General features: G+C 38.6%; 2 protein-coding genes across 3 annotated transcripts in view; one reads left to right on the top strand and one right to left on the bottom strand.

The window, feature by feature from the left end:
* Positions 1-11,960, bottom strand: part of LOC101746241 (kinesin-like protein KIF18A) — a 46,421-nt gene extending 34,461 nt beyond the window's left edge. The window contains exon 1 of one of the 2 annotated variants that reach the window (XM_012689166.4): positions 11,639-11,960. The gene's annotated coding sequence lies outside the window, so the exon portion shown is untranslated. The remainder of the gene's footprint in view (positions 1-11,638) is intronic. The other variant, XM_012689167.4, reaches the window with a different exon arrangement.
* A 54-nt stretch (positions 11,961-12,014) lies between these two features.
* LOC101746382 (signal recognition particle subunit SRP72) lies at positions 12,015-22,265 on the top strand. Its single transcript, XM_038018785.2, has 13 exons — positions 12,015-12,386; positions 12,712-12,946; positions 13,261-13,405; positions 13,647-13,837; positions 14,292-14,429; positions 15,437-15,569; positions 15,855-16,034; positions 16,753-16,914; positions 18,170-18,385; positions 19,894-19,991; positions 20,853-20,954; positions 21,591-21,695; positions 22,099-22,265. Exons 1-13 carry the CDS (start codon positions 12,284-12,286, stop codon positions 22,232-22,234), a joined length of 1,944 nt encoding a protein of 647 aa, XP_037874713.1. The 5' UTR covers positions 12,015-12,283; the 3' UTR covers positions 22,235-22,265.
* Positions 22,266-22,889: the final 624 nt, after the last annotated feature.

Genomic DNA, 22,889 nt, shown 5'->3' with positions numbered 1-22,889 from the left:
CCGAAAAGAGCGTTTCTTCTGAGCCTTAATCTCTATGGATCACAAAAACCACGACACGATCACGACAGTCACACGATCTACTCAGCCACGCCAGTGAAATTAAGCTGCAATCAATCTTCCACTTCATCAAAATATGCCAATCAATCATCGAAAATTCATTTTAATGAAATTGTGACCTAAATATTCAATTAAAATCGTTGTCGTGTAGTTCGCATGTCGATAGGCTTTTAAACAGGGATTTAATTAAATAAAACGTTGAGGCCTTTCAGCGCTTAAATCGCTTTCAATCAATTATACGACGGCGCTGCTGGTCCATCTCACACGTTTCACCTCGATAACGGTTCAACGGGATTTATACGGGATTCGTGTGCCGTTTTACAAAAGTTTTTAATGTATCGTTTTAATGCGGCTGAATGCTTTAAAAACTGTTTGCCTTTATAAATCGATTTTTTTTTCTTTTTTCTTTTGTCATATTTTTTTTTGTTTGTTTGTTTTTGTTGTGGACTTTTTTGGCGGGAACGCGAGGAGTGAAGTTGTGTGATTTGTTTTATTTTGTCTATTTAGTGTTTCTTCAGGTTTAAATGTGTAATAACGGTGGTTTATTAACTGTTTAATATCTGTGACAGTGCACGAATGTGGGAATATGAAACAAAGCCGCTGGACGTAACTTCTCGGGATCCTCCAAAAAGTCCACTGAAAAAATCTCAGTAAATGACCACCATTTTACTGAGATTATATTTCATCCCATATCATCTCAATTCATTTCATTTAATTTCACTTCATATTATCATTTTGCATAAAAGTATCCCATATTATATCATTTCATCTCATTTCAATTCATATCATGTCATGTTTCATATTATTAATCAACTTAATTTCATTTCATAGTATCATATTTCATAAAATAAAAAAATATGTATAAAAGATTAGGCTGTATGGTACGACACCTTTGCCTTTCCATTTGGATAAATAAAACTACTACTACTACTTGTTTTTGTTGTGTTGTGTTTGTAGAGTAAAGATTTCAACTAAATTAACGTGATTATCATGCAAAACCGATTTACTGTCACGTACAATTTTTTATTGCCTTTGTAGACATACCAGGAAACAACTCACTTGGTGATGAGTAGTTATTGTGGTTCATGGACATCGGCAACGCCATGGGCACATTAAATTCGCTACCTCCTACTTAGTATATTAATTAAATACGAAAAATATCTCAAAATAATTTAAAATGAAACTAATCAATAGCTTAAATTCCGTGAACCCAAAGCGCTTTGAGTGTTAACTACAGATGTAGTGATTAAGACATTATAAATATTACATAATAAATACGAATAAAACTTTCCGTATGCATTTATTAATAAAACTTTTTAAATACTTTAAATACAACGAATTTCTCTAAAAATAATCGGTTTATTTATTTTGCGGCACCGTTAATTTATTCACCCACGCGCCCACGTTGTTTCGTGGGGCCGAGATTCCAATCGTAATTGAACTGTGAATTGTGAACACGTTTTGGTACCTTTCCATGAGATTTTAGTCTAGTATTCGCTCACGCGGTCCGTGTGTGTAAATTTAGAACCGATATGTATAGTAGCGGTATACGAAAGGTAGCGTCAGATCCCTACTTCCACAAAGCGGCGCGACACGATAATTTTCTTATCGGGGCAGCCGCTTATTACTTGTCCGACCCAGACAATGGGGTAACGCAAAGCCGCCGTCAACCGTAACGTCTCCCGGAACCACTCTCGGTGCTTTTAGGCCTCACAAGCACCATGTCCGTCGATTATGAAAAATTCGACGAGTGAACTAACCCAAAGACACAGCCCACTGAGTTTCTCGCCGGAACTTTTTAGTGGGTCGCGATTCCGATTCGGTAGTAGATTCTGCGAAGCACTGCTTTTGCTAAGGATAGTGAACGGTCGATTCGTTCTTTTGGCGTCTATTTTATGTACATATGAGAACCGTCAATTCGTTCCTTGTCGTCTGGTTCGTGTCCGTCTTTTAGGAAACAATTAAAAGTACTGCCTGCCGTTAGTCACGTCCGCCTTCGTTCCATTTCTCTTTTTGTTTCTTTTCAAATTCTTGTCAAGTCTATGTCTTAGTCTATGTCTAGTCGTTGTAGGTATTATGTTCTGTCAAAGAGGTTGCACGCCACGACAAATAGAGTAAATTTTATTATTAGCTATTTCCTCAGGTTGAGCCCGTGAGCTCATATACCTGTCAGAGCGTAGCCGGGATAGCCCTCTAGGCTACCGGCGAATAGTTAGAGAGAAAAAATTGATTTTATTTGCGGCATGAACGAATCGATTGACACGGATGTACCGGGCGTCTTATCATTTAAACCACGACGTATTTAAATCGTACGTGAACATTACTTTATGTACCCAAGTGGATCGGGCAACATAACATCGTCACCATCATCAACGAACCATAGAATAAAACTGACGAGCACCAGACATTTCCAAATAAAATACGTCGATAGACCCGTAAAGAACGTATATAGCATTAATAATTCTCTCATATTTCGCCTGCCGTTACCAGGGTCTCGCACTCGACCGAACCTGGAGCAATTTGTTCTCAAGAACCCATAAGTGTGCCCTTACATCTTCCTAATGTAAGCTTTTAAACTTGACTTTAGTACATATATGGGTGTATATTCGAGCATCGCGTCGAAATAAAAAGACGAAAATCACGTCACATGAGATTGAAATCCCAGTTTATCAGTACAATCCCAGTTTTTATTACATGATGCTTTTGCTTCACCGTGGAAGTCAATCATAAACATTTGTCACGTACGTATTTCATTAGAAAAATTGGTACCCGCCTGCGGGATTCGAACACCGGTGCATCGCTACATACGAATGCGCCGGACGTCTTATTCTTTGGCCACGACGACTTCTAAAACAGAAGCAACAGTAGCTTACAGCGGCTTGGTTATGCCTGTGGCATTGGCACTGGCAGATCCTACTGTTTTGTACAAAGAGTATATAATCATTACCTAGTTTTGTATAGTAGATTTCCGAACATATTAACATTACTTAAATTCCTTTTTTTTGAGCCCACTTTTATATACCACTCTCTCCAGGCTATTCTTGCCACGGGAAAATCACGCAATTGTGAATAATCTGTGCCATCGTTTGCCTATTAACGCTAGTTGAAATCCCTGAGATGCATCTTAAGAAGACCACGAAAACTGTAAGGTATTCCGAAACGTTGAAAATTATATAATTACTATAAAAAACATGAGATTAAGCGGTAAAAGTACTTTTAATTATGTCTACGACTCGCTGAGACTACCGAAAGGAATACTAGAAACCGCTGATTTGTAGATAGAATTATGTATACCTTACATTATCCGATTTATGATTGATTAGGTACAGATATTTTCCACGTCTAATTTTCATATACACACTACTAGATAATGACCGAGGTTTTTTTTTTTTTGAAAACGCCATCTTGTTGTGGCTTTAAAGCGGTTAGTTGCCCTCAATTAAGAAAAATAGTATTATTCGCCAATAGATGTCGGGAAGAGTTGATTATTGAAAACACGAATAAAACAACATTTTCTGAAAATAAATCGTAGCTAGATCGATTAATCGCCCCCGAAATCCCTTGTTAAATTTTTTGAAAATCGTTGGAGCCGTTTCCGAGATTTATATTATATATATACAAGAATTGCTCGTTTAAAGGTATAAGATAAGATTACTACATTTCAAAGGAAATCGACAAAAGAAATAATTAATACGTCAAATTAAATAAGATATTTCAGAGAGGAATCACGTATTCGCTGGTGGAGGTACCCTCAACGACACTCAAGATTCGAACTCGTTAACTGGAGTACTGACGACGGCATCTTCAGTAGCTCATCCTCGAATGCTGACACCTGTCCAATTTGCGTCACGTCATCAGCAACCTGCATCCGATGTCGCTTAATCTGTTATAATGAGGTGTATACGCGTTTATCGGGGCTCCGGATTAATTTGTTCTGACGTTCTACGAAGTTATTTTGGGAGAACGCTTTCATGAGTAAGCAAATATTTGCCGGTTGATATATTTATTTGGCTCTCAGGTAAGAGTTATTTTCCGGAATAATCTATATCTCTATATATAAAAATTAATTGCTGTTTGTTGTTAGTCTCGCTAAAACTCGAGAACGGCTGGACCGTTTTGGCTAATTTTGGTCTTGAATTATTTGTGGAAGTCCATAGAAGGTTTGAAAGGTAGATAAATATGAAAATGCTCGGAATTAAATAAAAATAACAATTTTGTTTTTCCTTTGATGTGTCCCCAGTCGGACGGATTCCTTTTGTTTGTTTTAAGTTTATTTTATACAAAAGTTTAGGTCTTTTATTTATGGATTGAGGCACTACGAAGTCTGCCGGGTCAGCTAGTATTTTATAGATATATAAATCATAGTTTATAAATATATACATTTTATTTTATTTTAATTAAGCACTTCACAAAAATCTAGCCACAAAAACTATTCTATCATCAATCGGACACTTCTACACATAAACCAATATTTAAAGCATTGCCATCCTAATGTATTTACCAACTTTTCTAGTAAAATAAACTTGTTCAATTGAGTTTTCGCAAACATAGATCTTGATCCATTAAAAATTTATAACACCAACTATCCACGTGGCGGCAAAAAGCAAATAAAAACCAGTGGTATACACCATAAATAACTGGCCTTGGGCTTAAAATTACTTTCAGGCAATTTGTCAGGAAAAAAGTGTCCCCTCGGTCTAACAAATGGGTCAACCTTTTTTGGTCTAACGGAAATACCTAATCTGTTATCTCGTGTGGGTTGCACGGAATTAGCCGTCGAAATGGTTTTTTAATTTACCTCCGTAATATTTTAGGTTAGATCCGTGACATACGAATGGAAATATAATACGGTAGATAAGTTGCAAGTTTACGAGAGGACTTAAGAGTTATCTATTTCTATAAAGTTGATATGTATGTATGTTCCCTATAGAATTCGAAACGGCTGGACCGATTTGAATGAAATTTTCAAATAATCTTTTCAGATTGGTATAGCGGGTGATCCTTCCTGTGAAGTTTGATTTTTTTTTCCTACCTGATAGCTTTGAGAGGCTATTTCAGCTTCACCCTAACATGTAGGTAAGCTCATGGGGCTCAAACCGGGAGGTGTTTGATATTGATCGGATCAAAGTCAAATCAGCAAAGAATACTTGGATATTCCTACTATAATATATGTACATCCATACCTTACTATAGACGATACCATAGTATTCATCGAAAAACACCGTTATGCACGGGCAGGTACCACCACCTCGCCTATTTCTGCCGTGAAGCAGTAATGCGTTTCGGTTTGCAGGGTGGAGCAGCCGTTGTAACTATACTTGAGAACTTATATCTCAAAGTGGGTAGCGCATTTACGTTGTAGATGTCTATGGGCTCCAGTAACCACTTAACACCATGTAAGCTGTGAGCTCGTCCACCCTTCTAAGCAATAAAAAAAAGAAAAAAAAAGTTGATCTTTTGCAATTAAAAACCCTTTTTTTCGGGCCAGGGGCCCGGCCGGTACTCCTACGAGGTCGCCGCGCGCCCTCTTAGCGCGGGGACCTCGTATGTGGGACTTGACGATCTGCTGATGTTCGGAGCAGACCGCGGGCCCAAGGAGTTTTACCCTGCCGAGGGCCCTACCGCACTAAACGACAAGAATAGAACGAAAGAGATAGTTAAAGGAGGGGTTTTTAATTTAACTAGTGACCCCGCAGTAGTCGAGATTCGACTATAATTAATTGAAATTAAAAGTTTAAACTTTATTATGGTTCTATTGTCAAACACTATTATATTTCGATAATATAATCACAGTATTCGCCATAACTGCAGTATAGATCAATAATATTAAAGGCAAAGAATATTAATCTATTTTCAGTTCGATATATTCTCTATAAGCGTGAGAAATTTCATACACCTCCATCCGCGCAATTTTCGTAAAAAGACGTACAAAGTTTTTGCTTCACGTATTAATATATAGATGTTGCAATTAAAAACCCCTCCTTTAACTGTCTCTTTCGTTCTATCACTTATACCGATCAATTTCATAAACATCTCGTATAAAACTTATGTCTCTAGACTTCAATAGTGGTCATAAAGCATCGCTTAATATTCCAATAGGTATGCTCGTCTCCAGATAAAGTCGAGCATCAAACAAACAGCCATTATGCATTTATACGATCGTAAACGGGCCTTAACCTTTATAGCATTTCTTTCCCTGTTATTTCCATAAAGTTCAAACGACGCTAAAAGTATCTCGTGTTATTAAATCATAAATGTTTCGCTTCTCTGTTGTTAATTGAAGAGCTTTGATTGAATTTTGACATAACCAAATTTCAATAATCGAACCCATATTAGAGTCGTCTATTAACAAAGGTGGCAATCTGTGCATTTGGACAATTTTTTTTTATTGATATGTCAATTCAGATTGATTTGAATATAATCGTCTCATTCAAAGAATACGGTTCAAAACCTGCATTAAATAAAGGTTAATAGTTAACCTGTTATTTATCTAAGATGTCGTTCCGAAGAGTTTTGTGACTGCCAATGGAATACAAAGTCAATAATTCGTTTTTCTGATTTACCAATCATTGTCCAAAAGTCAGATTGCCGGCTTTGATAATAGTCGACTCATTATATCTTCTATGATTTTCTAAGCGGGCTGAAATTTTGTACATCGTCAGAACTCGCAATCTTCCCAATTTCCTATAAAGGAAGTGGAATACGAACTGGCTGATTCTTCTTCTTCCCCATCGCTCCCTCATTGCTGAGGATCGTGACTCCGTTTCAGCATGTCGACTGCCAGTCTTCATCGGTTCCGGTCAGTTGCCTGGTGTAGTGCAGCGCTAAGTGGTCCGCTGGTTTCCTCGGAGATCTGGTCGGGCCAACGTTTACTGAATGAAACTGATAAGGCATTCGAAAATCTATAAATACAAAGTGTAACATGGACGTCCAGAAAAAGGTGAAACTTTATGTACATTTTGTGTAGGACCGTAGATGCAATGCCACTCGAATCACGAACACACCATGGACCCAAGACCAACGGTTTTATTGAAAAGGCAACGGACACGATATTTCAATTGGCCAGTGAAGCGACAGAGTTTATAGGCTACCGAGTGACATTTGTAATAGGGACAAACATTACCCTTTTAAATTGAATTTCGCGCAATTTATCAGACGGCTCCAGATAAAATACGATGCGCTCTCAAAACAATTTAATCAAAGAGATATGTGGGTGATACAACATTAATATAAAATAAGCATTTTAAATGAATGATTTGTATTTCTGTAGCTCTAAATCTACTACTATATATAATCTTATGTTATTTTTTTATCAAAGCATGTCTAAGAATCATGACTTCACCAACGGGCGAGAAACTTTACTTAAATTGACTACACATTTTTCTATATTAAAACTGGCTGACATTTTGAACCCATAGACAACAAAACGTAAATGTCACCGCCCACCATGGGATGTTTGGTCGAAATTATTCGATCAACAGTCAATTTCATAGATTATACACTTAATATAGGTCAATTTCAATAGCACTAGACCAATGGCTACCATAACCAACAAAAAAACTAAGCTATTTTGTTCTAAAGAACACAAAACTCCTATCTTAACACATATACATAAGTATCTATCAACTGTTATCGTCTGCTCATCGTAGCTATAGATATAAACTATTTAACATCTGTTTTGTATAAACAACTGACATTAATGCTTTAAACATAATGACGTATCAAAAAATGTAAGGCATTGACACGAAACTTTGGTAACCAATTTGGTCATAGGAACCAGATAATGCTAGATACTAAAGTAGAATTTCCTGTGAGTCAATTCCAGCTAAAATAAATGATAGAAAGATGCTATATTTTTTTTTTTTTGAAACGAGCTGCGGCATTGAGAGCTGATGAAGCGAATAAGTCTCAGGAGACCGATACATTCGTAGAACTTAGGTAATTAGATCTATAAATATGCACTGTATATTTTTATATTGACAAAGATAAATTTATGTTCATTTATTCGTATATGTGTGGGTTACGTTACAATTTTGAATCTTGTCAGAAACATTTGCAACATTAAAATTAAATGAGATATAATGCTATTTATCAGTGTAATAATAATATATCACGCCAATCGCTAGTATTGATAAAAAGAATCTACGCATTATTATGTTTAAAGAGATATTTCTTGTTTTACTGAACGCCCGCCCTGAGATCCTTGAGGAAGAGGTGCCTCAGTTCTTCCATCAGAGAAAATGGACGTCCCTAGAACCTTACTCATTATTTTCGATGTATGGATCAAAGCTTATTTTTTTGGATAATATTTGTGCTTATGTTTAGAATCAAGTATTGTGTAGTTTATATTTAAGTAAGGATTTGTCTATGACTTCTGTTTGTCTGTATTCAATAACAACGTTTGAGTGGGAGGTGTTTACTTAATTTTTATATTTATTTTCCTCCTACATTAGGATTACTGTTATTGTTACAAAAATACAATATAACGTATAACCTATTGTGTACACTAAAATACGTTTTATTGTTATTAAAACATTTTTCATAAATAAAGCTATTACACGCAATTACTATAATAAAAAAAAGATATCAAAGTTAATATTATCTGAACATCGAAACATTTCCGACTTGTTACACATTTCCTTATTTCTAAACGAAAAATAATTTCCGAACCATCCGAAACTTAGTCAAAGAGGCAGCAAGCACCGACCGGTGCCGAGCAACTTTGATGAGTTCGACACACGCAGTAAGCGGGCAACGACATCGGTCGACACAATGCCAGTTTCTTTAAGTTTCGTCTTTGTTAAAAACTTTAACTTCGCTGTCGTTTATTTGGCCTTGAAGTTTTGGGCTATGTTCGACGGCTCCTTTTCATACAGAAATTTTATTTTATTATTTAGTTTCAGAGGATCTATAATGGTAGAGCTCCAACCTGATTACTTTTTTAACAGGGATGGATTACTCGTGGACCGGAGGGAGGCCTTTTCAAATTTCACGAAAAGGTGGGAAGCACGGGATCAGCCAGGAGCGGTGGAATTTGTTTGATAGAGACCTAGTAGTTCAAGTATAGCTGCTTCGCGATTGCATGTACTAGCGGATCGAAATCGCGACCCGCTGAATAGATCCGGCGAGAAACTCAGCTGACTGATGTATTTTAGGATAGGTTTCAGGTTGGAAACTTGACGAGTTCGAGAGTGACGAGTATGGTTACCCAGGTCCCTAAGCTTTCTTCTAGTGCTAGGACTGCAGGCGTCTAACGAAAATGTGAAGTAAATCGGATGAGATCCGTAAGGACGAGTATAGGGCGTCGACGGTGACTGACTTGTGCGTGAACCGAAGTCGGGAAAGGTCAACGGTGTCTCAATCGATCCCATTCTGTAGCTTGGTGGAGTGCATCGCTGACAGGTATTTTTAGTTCCTGCTCTATATGGTCCGATCATCGTTTGGGACCTCAACCCCTAGGCCTTTTCCCCTCGATTTTATCGGTCAGCACAAGGCGTTCCAAATAGCTGGTATCCCTGCGTGCAACATGACCAAAATACCGCAATATTCTTTGTACGCAGGTTTTGGATAGACGTTGAATCTTTTATATTTTTAACTGTTTGAGAATAGAGATGTTGGTGCGGCGGGCCGTCCATGGTATTCGTAGCATATGTCGCCAGCACTACATCTCAAAAGCATCGATTCTCTGCCTAACTGCGGCTTTGTATGTCCATGTCTCTGCACTGTATAGAGCAATGGAGAAGACAAGGGTGTGGACCAGTTGTATTTTAGTCCGATGGGTAATATTACGGTCTCTCCAAATTTTGCTTTTTCCTTTTTTCTTTGTCTATACTAATATTATAAAGAGGAAAGATTTGTTTGTTTGTTTCGAATAGGCTCCGAAACTACTGGACCGATTTGAAAAATTATTTTTCCATTAGAAGCCGACATTGTCCCTGATGAACATAGGCTACTTTTTAAAAAAAAAAAATTATTTTATTTTGTTGGTTTCATGTGTGTTTTAATGTTTCCGAAGCGAAGCGAGGGCGGGTCGCTAGTCTCAACATAAAAAGAAAAATAATTTGGACACAGAATAAATTCGCGTACGTATTGATGTTTCCGTTCCCTTTCCTTGCACTGTTAGATTGTGAGAAATGTGAGATAGCAATTTAAGAAAAAAAAGCTTTTTACTCATTATCGAAATATCTTTGCGCATGATGCTTAGTGTGATCGCATTGAAAATTTGTATTAATAAAGAAGAAAAACAATGAATTTGCTTATCTTGAGCCTAATTTTTGTTTTTACAGTGAACATTATAGATTTTTTTTAATTATACCTCGGACCTTCATTCAAATTATGTAGCATGCGTTAGCAATTGGACAATAATTTTCACGATGCACTTAAAATAAATTTAATCACATACTTTAATGTGTCTATTCTTAAGCCTCTTCCTAAGTCAGGCAACGAATGTACTTCGATTCAACCCAAGTAACGACACCTCAACTCTGCCGAAGCACACCACCCAAAGTAAGCCGATGTTTCACGAGTAGTTGGGGCTCACATTCATTAGGTGAACCGCTTTCGCTTCGTTGGTCGTATCCGGATGCGACATACACGTATGTCGGCGCAACATCACTGTTTAGTTATCTAAAAATGGTTAAAGTTAACTATCGGGTTGATATCCCACGAAAAGCACAGCAGTGCTCTTCATAAGGGGTCGCCCTCCGAATACCGACGAATAGGCGCGTAAACACCTCCGCCATTGGCCTCATCATCATGTACGACCAACCCATACCGTAGGCCTCGAATACTTAGGCGTCACCCTCGACAGAGGGATGACATTCCGCCCTCACTTATAGACGGTACGCGACCGAGCCGCGTTCATAGCAGGACGCCTCTATCCGATGATTTGCAACCGAAGTAAATTGTTCCTTAGAAATAAGGTGACACTCTATAAAACTTGCATACGCCTTGACCTTGAAACCCCTTCAAACCATTCAATTCCGTTTTTGCAAGATAGCCGTCGGAGCCCCGTGGTTCTTCAGGAACATCGACCTTCACGACCTTCACGACAACCTGGACCTAAAGTCCATCAGTAAGTATCTACAGTCGGCATCAATGCACTATTTTGATAAAGCGACACGATACGAGAATCCGCTCATCATTGGCGTCAGTAACTACATAGTCGATCCTGCGGGCCATATGATAAACAGTGGACGTCGCCCAAAACACGTACCCTCGGATCCTCCTAATCCACTAACGGTGCTTTTAGGTACCTCAAGCACCAGTCATCGTTCTGATCGTTCTTGTCAAACCCGTCGCTTGCGACAAAGGGCTTGGTGAGTAAATTAACCCACAGACACAGACCACTGAGTTTCTTGCCGGATCTTCTCAGTGGATCGCGTTTTCGATCCGGTGGTAGATTCTGCGAAGCTCTTTGTAGGGTTCGTGTTAACAACGTCGTCAGGTTTGAGCCTCGTGTAAAAACACAATGGAAATAGCCAGATCCATCATATATACCTAATTAAATTTTAATAACAAGGTCAACTGACCCCAAATTAAGATTCCCTGTACTGTGGAAACTAATGACTGATATACATACCCAAATTTTTCATTTCGTACGTTTTGGATTTGGTCATGATGACGGCTAGACCCCAATAACACACTTAGAAACATATATCACTAGAAATTTCTCACATTCTTTTAATTTACTTTTCGCTTTAAACCATAATAGACACCATAAAAAACTTAATTTATGTATTTTAGACCTAGACACCTCTCTACACTTTTTTGTGCGTTCATGTATTCATCTAATCTACTTTGAAGTTATCGAGGCTTGCACATCTTATTGTGTATTCAACATCGATTAAAACATAATCATTATGTAGAATAAAATAAAGTTAGCATGTACCTATGTATGTAATGGATCTCATAAAAAAAATTGAAGTGACAGATCGGCAAAGTGTCGCAACTAGGTTTCATATTACAGTCACTTTCAGTGGTCGCGGCGACTCAATGTGTTCAACATCCCATTTTGACATGTTTAATTTACACTAGTTTTAAAAGTACTAATACTTTCAACTTACATGCTCTTTAATTCAAATAACGCATACATACTAATTCTAATTAAAATGTGATTTAATGCTGACACAAATAGCTACTTAACACTCAGAAAAAACAAAACGCACCCAAATCAGAACAGGTTGACACTTCAGAAGTGACGTTTCTTTGCAGTGTTGTCAAAAAAATGTCAGCCAACAAGGAGAATAACCTTGTTCAGGCTTATCTTGAATTAAATAAATTTTGCCAGAGCAGTGACTATGAAAGAGCTTTAAAAGCTGCAGGGAAAAGTAAGTAATATTCGTTTAATAGAACATAACATCTATGCGGCTAAACTAATTAAAAACTAAGAATCAAACCTGTCCTCTCAAACCCTCCAACATCACTATTACATTATTATTGAATTACAAATTGGAAACGACTCATACTCTTTATCTGAAAGGACCAGTGCGGATTCAGGTGAATAATGTTAACTTCCAGCACATTCAATTCATATTAGTCACTATTGTAACTTCAAATTCTATAATCTTATTTCTCAAGAAAATAGCATATACACAAGATACATATAATATAAAAGAACTTTAAAACTTGATTGCACGCATTAATATGTTCCAGTACTGCAGATAGCACCAAATGAGCAGAAAGCATTTCATTGCAAAGTGGTATGCTTTCTCCAACTCCACAACTTCAAGGAGGCTCTAGCGACATTAACCAATGCCAAGAACTCAGCGTTAGCAGCAGACCTGCTCTTTGAGAAGGCATACGCTCAATACCGTCTCAATTCACCTAAAGAAGCACTACAAACTGTTGATAGTGCCCCTGAATTGACACCCGCTTTAAAGGAATTAAGGTCAATATTCAATAATCATAAACATCAATCAATAAATTTAAAATTTAACAACACATGAGATTCAAGTATTGATTTATTTCAAACTACTGTAATGATGTTATCTTGAAATTGTATGGTTCAATTAAGAAGAATTGATATTATAAATTATAACTGAATTACAATTATAATGGAATTTATAATGGACTTTTTACTAACATTCACATGAATTGTAAAGCAATAATACTATAATGTCTAAAATTGACAGACAATTTATTATAATAAGTACAATAAGTGATTGTGAAAGACACCAAACATTAAATAAATTTCAATAACAGGGCTCAAATTTTATACCGCTTAGAGCAATACCAAGACTGCTACAATTTATACCGTGATCTACTGAAGAACACCACTGATGAGTATGAAGATGAGAGGAAAGCCAACATGGCCGCTGTTGTAGCTAACTTGGCAGCACTTAATCCAGTAAGTAAGAAGTAGTTATTAAAAATAGGATGATTCTTTTGTGCTACAATGTGTCCAAAATTACAAAGCCCATTTCAGTTCTGTTTATTATTCTACAAGAAATATGTCTTGTGAAAATGTAATCCAAGCAGTTAATATGCACTATGTACCTAACCTGCCATTAGTTCTCTAGTAGAAGAAAAATTAAGTAACTTTGAAAACATACACATCACTGTTTATTATCTATAAATTTTACTTCTAGACGTCAGAGCTGCCGCAGTTTGATGAAAACACATACGAATTGGCATACAACTCGGGCAGCACTTTGGCAATGCGGGGGAAGTATAATGAAGCTTTGTCAGTCTTAAAGAGAGCCGAACAAGCCTGTTCTGAGAGTGTAATAGATGATGGAGGCACTGAGGAAGAGGCTAAAGAAGAAGCTGCCATTATAAGGTAATGTAAAAGTGATATTTGAAGTCAGTGACAATATTATACAATCACTGCTTTAGAATAGTAATGAACATCACAGTTGAACTTAACCACTTAGGTTCATAGCAGACCTTGCCAATCATGTAGGAATTTGTAAATTTTTACATCAAAATAATTATGACTGTTGCTTAATAAGAAAATAATGTCTACTCAGCATAGCCTGTTAATATGTAAACCATTGGTCTGAATATTATTGCTGAAAACCCATAGATGAAACTTGCTAAAAATTTTGGTGGGGTGAATCAAATGACTGATAAATTTCATTACTACACGTTTACTATGTAGTTTTTTTTAAATAAATATTTATGAAACTAGCATGTGGTAAGTGAATTATATTATAATGGCATAAGTTCATGCTCCATCATACATGGAAATGGTCTAAAATTTCTTAAAACTAAACATAGAATGTGCTTTCCAGGGTCCAACAAGCTTATTGTCTTCAGCAAATAAACAGGGAGAAGGAAGCGGCTACTATTTACCAGAACATTCTGAAGGACAAACCCAGCGATCAGGCATTAGTCGCGATTGCTAGCAATAATATCATTGTTATAAACAGGTATGTTGTGTACACGGCATCAGATCCAAGCACATTCATATAAGTAATACACATGGGTATACATTTAATTGTCTTAATAAATTACTGGCTTTTAATTGAATGGTTCGCCCAAAGCCAATTCATAATTGAGATATTTCAATAAAAATATCTAGTATTGTTTATAGTAATGATTAGAAGTATTTGATACATGCTGGGGCTCAGAATAAATAAAAATTCTACCGGAGTACAACTTCAAACTGTATTAGCACTTAGAACACTTAAAACACTTCAAAAACTCTTTAAAATTCTCAATTCACTTTTCCCGCTTCGGTTCAGGTGATTGTTCGCTTTTTCGTTTCGAGTAGTGCCTGACTGCGTGCCATCCCTGCAACGCTTTTATAGTCGATACGACATCCCTAAAATCGTCGAGAATATTCCTGACAAGTCGAGTACTTTCGATGTGTGTTTCCGCTATCTGACAATAGATGGCGTTGTACTCCTCGAGCGTTCTAGATGTTACTAGATTCTTCGATATTCGTTCGGCTATTCAACGATAGATGGCGTCACTCTTACTGGCGTAACATATGTACCGTATGTTCCATGGGGAGTGCTCTGAGGAGTTGTTCGAGATGATACCGGCATCTCGTTTTTACCATCGCACCGCCCGCCACCGGAGTAGAGTTCATCCATACTACCTGGAGCCACTGCGGTCATCCACAGTGCGTTTCCAGAGGTCTTTTTTGCCACGCACCATCCGGCTATGGAATGAGCTCCCCTCCATGGTGCTTCCCGAGCGCTATGACATGTCCTTCTTCAAACGAGGCTTGTGGAGAGTATTAAGCGGTAGGCAGCGGCTTGGCTCTGCCCCTGGCATTGCTGAAGTCCATGGGCGACGGTAACCACTCACCATCAGGTGGGCCGTATGCTCGTCTGCCTACAAGGGCAATAAAATAAATAAAAAAATATTAAAACACAAATAATTGAATCGATGGTGTATTGTTTATTCATGTTTTGTTTTTTCCTTTTAGGGACACGAACGTGTTCGATTCTCGTAAACGCATGAAGGCGGCCACTGCGGATGGACTAGAACACAAACTAAACTCCCGTCAACGAGCTGTCATCACTTATAATCAAGCCATACTCTCTATTTACTCTAATCAAGTAAGCTCTTCCCCTTTTTTATGTATGGCAATTGGCTTCTTGCCGGTACCATTGTTGCCAGTATTGTGTTTATAGAAATTTTCAGTTATTATGACCTTTTTTTTGTGCATATCTCCGATCACGCCTAAACTGTGAGTAGATTTGTTGAATGTTCCATGTAAAAGAGGCTCGTCAGCAGGAAATGCTTCATCTATCACCAACTCAGAATTTGTCAGAATCTTTTTTCAGTCTTTTTATTTATTTCGGATGCTTCATAAATTGACAAACCCTCATAATTTTCAACAGCCGGACTTCTGCAAGCAGTGCTGTGTGAAACTGGTCCGTGACTTCGGCGAGGATCGTCGCGCCGCCATTGTGGAGGCGTCCTCGCTCGTCAAGGAAGGGAAGGCATCGCAGGCAGTCAGCTTACTGCTCAAACACGGAGGGACATTGACATTGGCAGCCGTACAGATACTACTCGTTAATGTATGGAAACCTTTATTATTATTAGTGTAGACGGTGCCAGTTCAGTGGTGTTGTTTCTGCATAGTGTGTCCAATTGCAGAACTTTCCCTCCCTTCATACAATATTACAACTAAAAGCACCAGTGGTTAATTATTTTAATTGCTATTTTTGGTTGCCCCTCCGTTGCAATCAGCCAGTTCATGGACCAATAATTACCCATCGGTTCAGCCGAAGTCAACATAGAAGCCATCATCATCATCATCATTCTGTTGTCTAATTTGATCCTAATTGATACATATTTCTTCCAACAAAGAGAATCTTCAATATTAACTTTCTATTACTATTTTTATTTATTATTATTAAAAAACAAGTCCCAATGAAATTGCGTTCTACCACATTTCATAAAAACGATGGGCCGATTTTGAACAATAAGCACTCGTTATTGTTAATATAACTTTTTTTCCTACCTAAGCTGAAAGCCTTGAAGGGCTATTTCAGCGTAACCTTAACTAGTAGGTGAGCTCACGGGGCTCAAGCCTGACGACGTTGCTAACACGAACCCTAGCAAGAGCAGTGCCTCGCTGAATCTACCACCGGATCGGAAACGCGATCCACTGAGAAGATCCGGCCAGAAACTCAGTTGGGTGTGTCTGTGGGTTAATTTACTCGTCGAGCCCTTCGTCGCAAGCGACGGATTCGACGGTGACCGGTTAGTATTACATTAAATGTTGTGTTGCAGGGTGACCGTAAAGCAGCGATCAAGCTGTTACAAGAGAGCGAGTACAAGCATCGTCCCGGAGTCGTGGGAGTGCTGTGCACGCTGCTCTGTGCAGACAACGAGCTGGAGAAGGCCTCGCTGATGTTCGATGAACTATACGAGCACGTCAAGAACGATGCAGAGGTAAGATGAACACTCTTTTACTGGTGGTAGGACCTCTTGTGAGTCCGCACGGGTACCACCACCCTGCCTATTTCTGTTGTGGATTCGTTGTAACTACTGAGACCTTAGAACTTATATCTCAAGGTGGGTTGCGCATTTACGTTGTAGACGTCTATGGGCTCCAGTAACTACTTAAAACCAGGTGGGCTGTGAGCTCGTCCACCCAGCTAAGAATAAAAAAATAAAAAAACTTTTTGGCGGGAACGCGAGGAGTGAAGTTGTGTGATTTGTTTTATTTTGTGTATTTAGTGTTTCTTCAGGTTTAAATGTGTAATAACGGTGGTCTATTAACTGTTTAGTATCTGTGAAAGTGCACAAATGTGGGAAAATGAAACAAAGCAGCTGGACGTAACTTCTCGGGATCCTCCAATAAATCCAATGAAAAAGTCTCAGTAAATGACCACCATTTTACTGAGATTATATTTCATCCCATATCATCTTATCTCATTTCATTTAATTTCATGCCAATTGATTAAGTTTCCTTCGTTTTTTATTATTCATAAACTGTAAATAATTAGAACGGCGATTTATAAAAATCTTATGACTTGACGCTGGCTTAACCCAACTTTAAGCCGCTTTCAGACTACGCTATAATATAATAGCATATAGCATCTAGCTTATAGCATAACAATATCGCGCACCATACATTGTTATGGACATGCTCACACTGTACTATACTATATATTATTGGCTAAATATAGGCTGCTATACTTTATGGCACTATAGTGTAGTCAGTGGCGGATTAAAGGTCCAGAGCGCCCTAGGCAATCACTTTATCGGCGCCCCTGTACCGGCCATAAATGGCCATCATAATACTATAAATTTTAACTAGTTGTTTTTGCAATTACGATGACGTTGTATCATCATACCCTAGACTTTAGTAGACCAAGACCCTTGTACTTACGCTAATGCGCGAATGAAATATGACGTTATAACTGTGAAGAAATCAAGAGGGACGACAGAACTAACATCGAAATTCATGATTCCTCTCTGCTCTGGGAAATAGGCCAAATAGGAATAATCTATTATAAATCAGCATTTAGTTCTTAATCGTCGATATATTATATTCATTATTTATTTAAAAATTCTGAGCTCGCGCGCCCCTTGTAACTACACGCCTATGAGTATAGCGTAGTCTGAAAGCAGCTTTAGAGGTAGTATGTCCTATGTGTCGGCTCGGTTGAAGCAACTGTCGTCCTTACCCCCGTCCGAACAGAGGATGAAGCTGTACCGCGGGGCGTGGCGGGGCGCGGCGCGGTGCCACGGGCGGGCGGGGCGCGCGGGGGCGGCGGCGCGCGCGCACGAGGCGCTGGCGGCGGTGGAGCCGCGGGACGCGCGCAGCCTGGCGCGGCTGGTGAAGGCGCTGGCGGCCGCCGACCCGCCCCGCGCCCGGAGCCTGGCCGAACAGCTGCCGCCCTTGGACCAGCTCGAGGTCAGTCGATCGTCTCGCAACCCTACTCTATTGTAGACCTGGACCAATTTCAGCTTCAAATAATTCTTTTATTATACTGAGTGTTCGACGACCGCTTCCGAGAACGAAGACAGACGAACAGACGACGGTACTAATGACACCTTTGATTATGGGTAAGGAAAAAAATCGATCGTCAAACAAAAATTTTGTAGTCGCCGTGGCCTAACGGATAAGACGTCCGGTGCATTCGTGTTGAAGCGATGCACCGGTGTTCGAATCCCGCAGGCGGGTACCAATTTTTCTAATGAAATACGTACTCAACAAATGTTTACGATTGACTTCCACGGTGAAGGAATAACATCGTGTAATAAAAATCAAACCCGCAAAATTATAATTTGCGTAATTACTGGTGGTAGGACCTCTTGTGAGTCCGCGCGGGTGGATACCACCACCCTGCCTATTTCTGCCGTAAAACAAAAATGCGTTTCGGTTTGAAGGGCGGGGGAGCCGTTGTAACTATACTGAGCCCTTAGAACTTGCATCTCATGGTGGGTGGCGCATTTACGTTGTGAATGTCTATGGGCTCCAGTAACCACTTAACACCAGGTGGCCTGTGAGCTCGTCCACCCATCTAAGCAATAAAAAAGAAAAAAAAACCTGATTTAAAAAAAAAACAGTTTTAAAACGTTTTATTAGCATTATTTACGCTCCATCGTATTAGTACAGCTAAATGAAATGATATTTTCATAAAAAATACATTACTTTACTAAAAAAAAACCAGCAATGAAACAGAAAATTCGATAGTTTTTTTTTTCGTCCCATCATTAAAGATGTTATTAGTACCATCGCCTGTTTTCGTTTTCGGAAGCGGACTCCTAACGCCCAGTATTGGCGACAAAAATATAAAAACCCCACCTTTTAATATGTACTCGGTATTTTAAAAACATAAGTTTACAACAATTTTGACAGAGGATATCTAAAGTATTATTTAAGTAGATATCACCGATACTTATCGCTTGCACTTGTGTAAGTATGTTCTGTATTACAATACGTAAACTCCGTAAACCTAAGGCATAAAGTCTAAATTTCTTTAAGATAACAATCATGCTTCGTGAGTCGTTAATTAAAATCACTTTACCAGTTCAATCGCGTTTCTTTGTTGTCATTATATTATTTCCGATGTTCCCAATACCAAGTTATAATGATCGTAAGAAACAAAAAAACGCGAGAAATATGTGTTAGGACATCGTGTAGTTACCACCGCCCTGCCTATTTCTGCCGTGAAGCAACAATGCGTTTCGGTTTGGAGGGCGGGGCAGCCGTTGTAACTATACTGAGACTCGGAACTCATTTCTCAAGGTGGACGGCGGCATTTACATTGTTGATGTCTACGGGCTCCGGTGACCACTTGACACCAAGCCAACCGCAAGCTCGTCCACACATCTTAGCCATAAATAAAAAAATAACGAAATACATAGTAGATTTCATTAAATTTATCGAAATTTCCATCGAATGATTTGTTATTGCAGACGAAAATCGATATTGACGCCCTGGAATCGTCGAAGTGGATGATGGGAGCTAAAGTCGTCAAGAAGACTGTTCAAAGCAAGCAGGAACAATCCCCCGGGTACGGACCTCGCTCAGTGGCATAAGTACAAGTTTGACGTTTACAGCCGCCAGGGAACAGCTCGTAGAAAACGAATTACAAGTGAAATTCATTAGCGGAGCTTATTGTCAAGTCTTTTAGGTTTAAGGTTTAGAATATTAGGACGAAGTTATACAATTATTATTTTGTCATCGGTCCTTGATACGCGCGTGAATGTTTCAAATCGATCGGACGTATTCGTGCTTGTTCACGTCGAACGCGCGGACGCGGCGGCGGGTGCGGGCGCGGTAGGCCCAGGCGTTTGCTTGAGCTTGACTGTTTTCAGGGATTGAAAACATGGATGACGATCTTTTATTTTTAACCGAAAATTCGTACGTAATATGTACCTAAAGTGGAAGATGATAAAAATTTGAATCGATATGCATGAAATTAATAGAGAAAGAGAACGGTATGGTGAATTTCATACTTTATTCATATTTCTTTTGTATTTAAAGACATGATATCGTTTCTAGCGACAAGTTCATACTGGTTGAACTCACCTGACGTCGCGAGTGAATCGCGCGCTTCGCCGCTAGTTCGACGTGAACACATCCATACAACTCGCGCGTTTGATATTGTCGCGAGCGCCAGTCGCTAGCTTGCCCGCTACTTATATTAGGCCGCGCGTGCGTTTCGTACGTGAACACTTGTATATTACGCCATATGTTTGATATTTCGTGACCGCGCCCGACACCGCGCCCGCAACCGCGCCCGCAACCGCGCCCGCGTGTCAAAGTGAATGAACACTTCAAGCCGCCGAATATGACGTTCAAATTATTCCGTTCTTAACCAAGCTAGTAAAATCGTATCGTAAAATAATATAAAACATCTATCTGCTAACAGAACTCCCGGCTCTGAGTTGGGACAGAAGAAGAAAACGAAACGCAAGCGCAACAGCAAACTCCCGCCGAACGCAGACCTCTCCAAACCTCCCGATCCGGAAAGGTAATTAATTATATGCTATAATTGAGTCGACTATTAACAAAGCCGGCAATGTGACTTTTGGACAATTATTGGTAAATCAGAAAAACGAATTATTGACTTTGTATTCCATTGGCAGTCACAAAACTCTTCTGAACGACATCTTAGATAAATAACAGGTTAAGTATTAACCTTTATTTAATGCAGGTTTTGAACCGTATTCTTTGAAGCAGACGATTATATTCAAATCAATCTGTATTGACATATCAATAAAAAAAAATTGTCCAAATGCACAGATTGCCACCTTTGATAATAGACGACTCAATTATATTATCTACATAATTGTTCTATTATCACTACAGGCAAGTCCCCTCCAGTGGCGTAGCGAGGGGGATCAAGGGGGATATCATGCCTCGGGCCTTACAAAAATACTGGATATATTTTTTTATTTACTATAATCGATTTCTCGAAAATATATTTTAAATTTAGTGCCAGTGCAATATAATAAATATTAATTCGTAAATAAAAAGAAAAAAAAATGAACACTAATAGTCTAAATAGGGACGCTTAAAAGACCATTACCGAACGCTCAGAAAAATTATCGACTTACATTTTCGTAACACCCTGTATTTCAGAATATGATTAAATTTTGTTTTGCAGGTGGTTACCAAAGTACGAGCGAACTGCGTACAGAAAGCGACGAGGCATTAGACGTGACGTCATCAAGGGTAGCCAAGGAATGTCCACCACTGCCACGGATCAATAGTAAGTCAACTTGTATTATCATAGGGATCACAAACCCACCCACCCAAACCCGCGCACACACTATCACGGGCATCACGAACCCACCCACCCAAACCCGCGCATACACACACACACACACACCCATACACACGCACACACACACACAACACACACATGTTTAGACATAAGGTTAACGTCTGAATTGCAATAGGATCAAGATAAACTTATTTCCTCGGAGAGATAGCGAATTGGTGAACACGTTTGGTATATAAATTTATTTAAATTAATATTGATATCAGTACCAGGATTGAACTGCGAGCAAAATTGTTAAGAAAATTAGATCATTCATAATTCATAAATAAAATGAATGTAATTAAACAAAAACTGGAAACTATTGGAAAATAAATACGATTATTTTTTTTAGTGACATGAGTAAACAGCAGACCACGCCTACCCCGGCGACCTCTGCCAAGAGTCCCCGGGTCGAAGTCAAGCAGACCGAGAGCGCTTGGCAGCGCAAGCAACAGCAGAAGAAGAAAGGCAAGGGACGTAAATGGTAGTAGCACCGTAATAAATGACATTCTTACTTGATAATATTGTTTTATTTATGACCTCTGATACTTTTTTCTATTATATTTTTTAAATGACCCACTGTCATCCCGGTCCAATTTAGGATTCCCTGTTATAGGTACTAGTGTGCTTAGTGCGAGTTTTTTAACGTTCTCGATAGCGTAAAAGTTAATGAAAGGACATGGGCCACTCTCCATACATTGCACGGCCCACTAAACCAAATTCAAGAACAGTAATAAAATTAAGTTTAAATAACAGACTATATGAGTCGACTATTATCAAAGCCGGCAATGTGACTTTTGGACAATTATTGGTAAATCAGAAAAACGAATTATTGACTTTGTATTCCATTGGCAGTCACAAAACTCTTCGGAACGACATCTTAGATAAATAACAGGTTAACTATTAACCTTTATTTAATGCAGGTTTTGAACCGTATTCTTTGAAGGAGACGATTATATTCAAATCAATCTGTATTGACATATCAATAAAAAATTTTTGTCCAAATGCACAGATTGCCACCTTTGATAATAGACGACTCATATATCCCTTTTATTATAAACAAATTAAAATCAATATTGTTCATGGGGATACGGAGATATTTAAAAAATTATATAAGATTTTTAGGTTACCTATATCATATGA

The sequence above is a fragment of the Bombyx mori genome, chromosome 22, assembly GCF_030269925.1.
Source record: "Bombyx mori chromosome 22, ASM3026992v2".
Lineage (NCBI taxonomy): Eukaryota > Metazoa > Arthropoda > Insecta > Lepidoptera > Bombycidae > Bombyx > Bombyx mori.
The sequence above is the reverse complement of the archived record's forward strand: the minus strand, read 5'-3'. Positions and strand labels throughout refer to the sequence as shown.

Excerpts from the sequence above, each read along its gene's own strand:
- LOC101746382 (XM_038018785.2), top strand. The coding sequence starts at position 12,284 with ATGTCAGCCAACAAGGAGAATAACCTTGTTCAGGCTTATCTTGAATTA. Across the intron at positions 12,947-13,260 it reads CCCGCTTTAAAGGAATTAAG|GGCTCAAATTTTATACCGCT; the intron begins GTCAATATTCAA and ends TTTCAATAACAG. Across the intron at positions 15,570-15,854 it reads TCTCTATTTACTCTAATCAA|CCGGACTTCTGCAAGCAGTG; the intron begins GTAAGCTCTTCC and ends AATTTTCAACAG.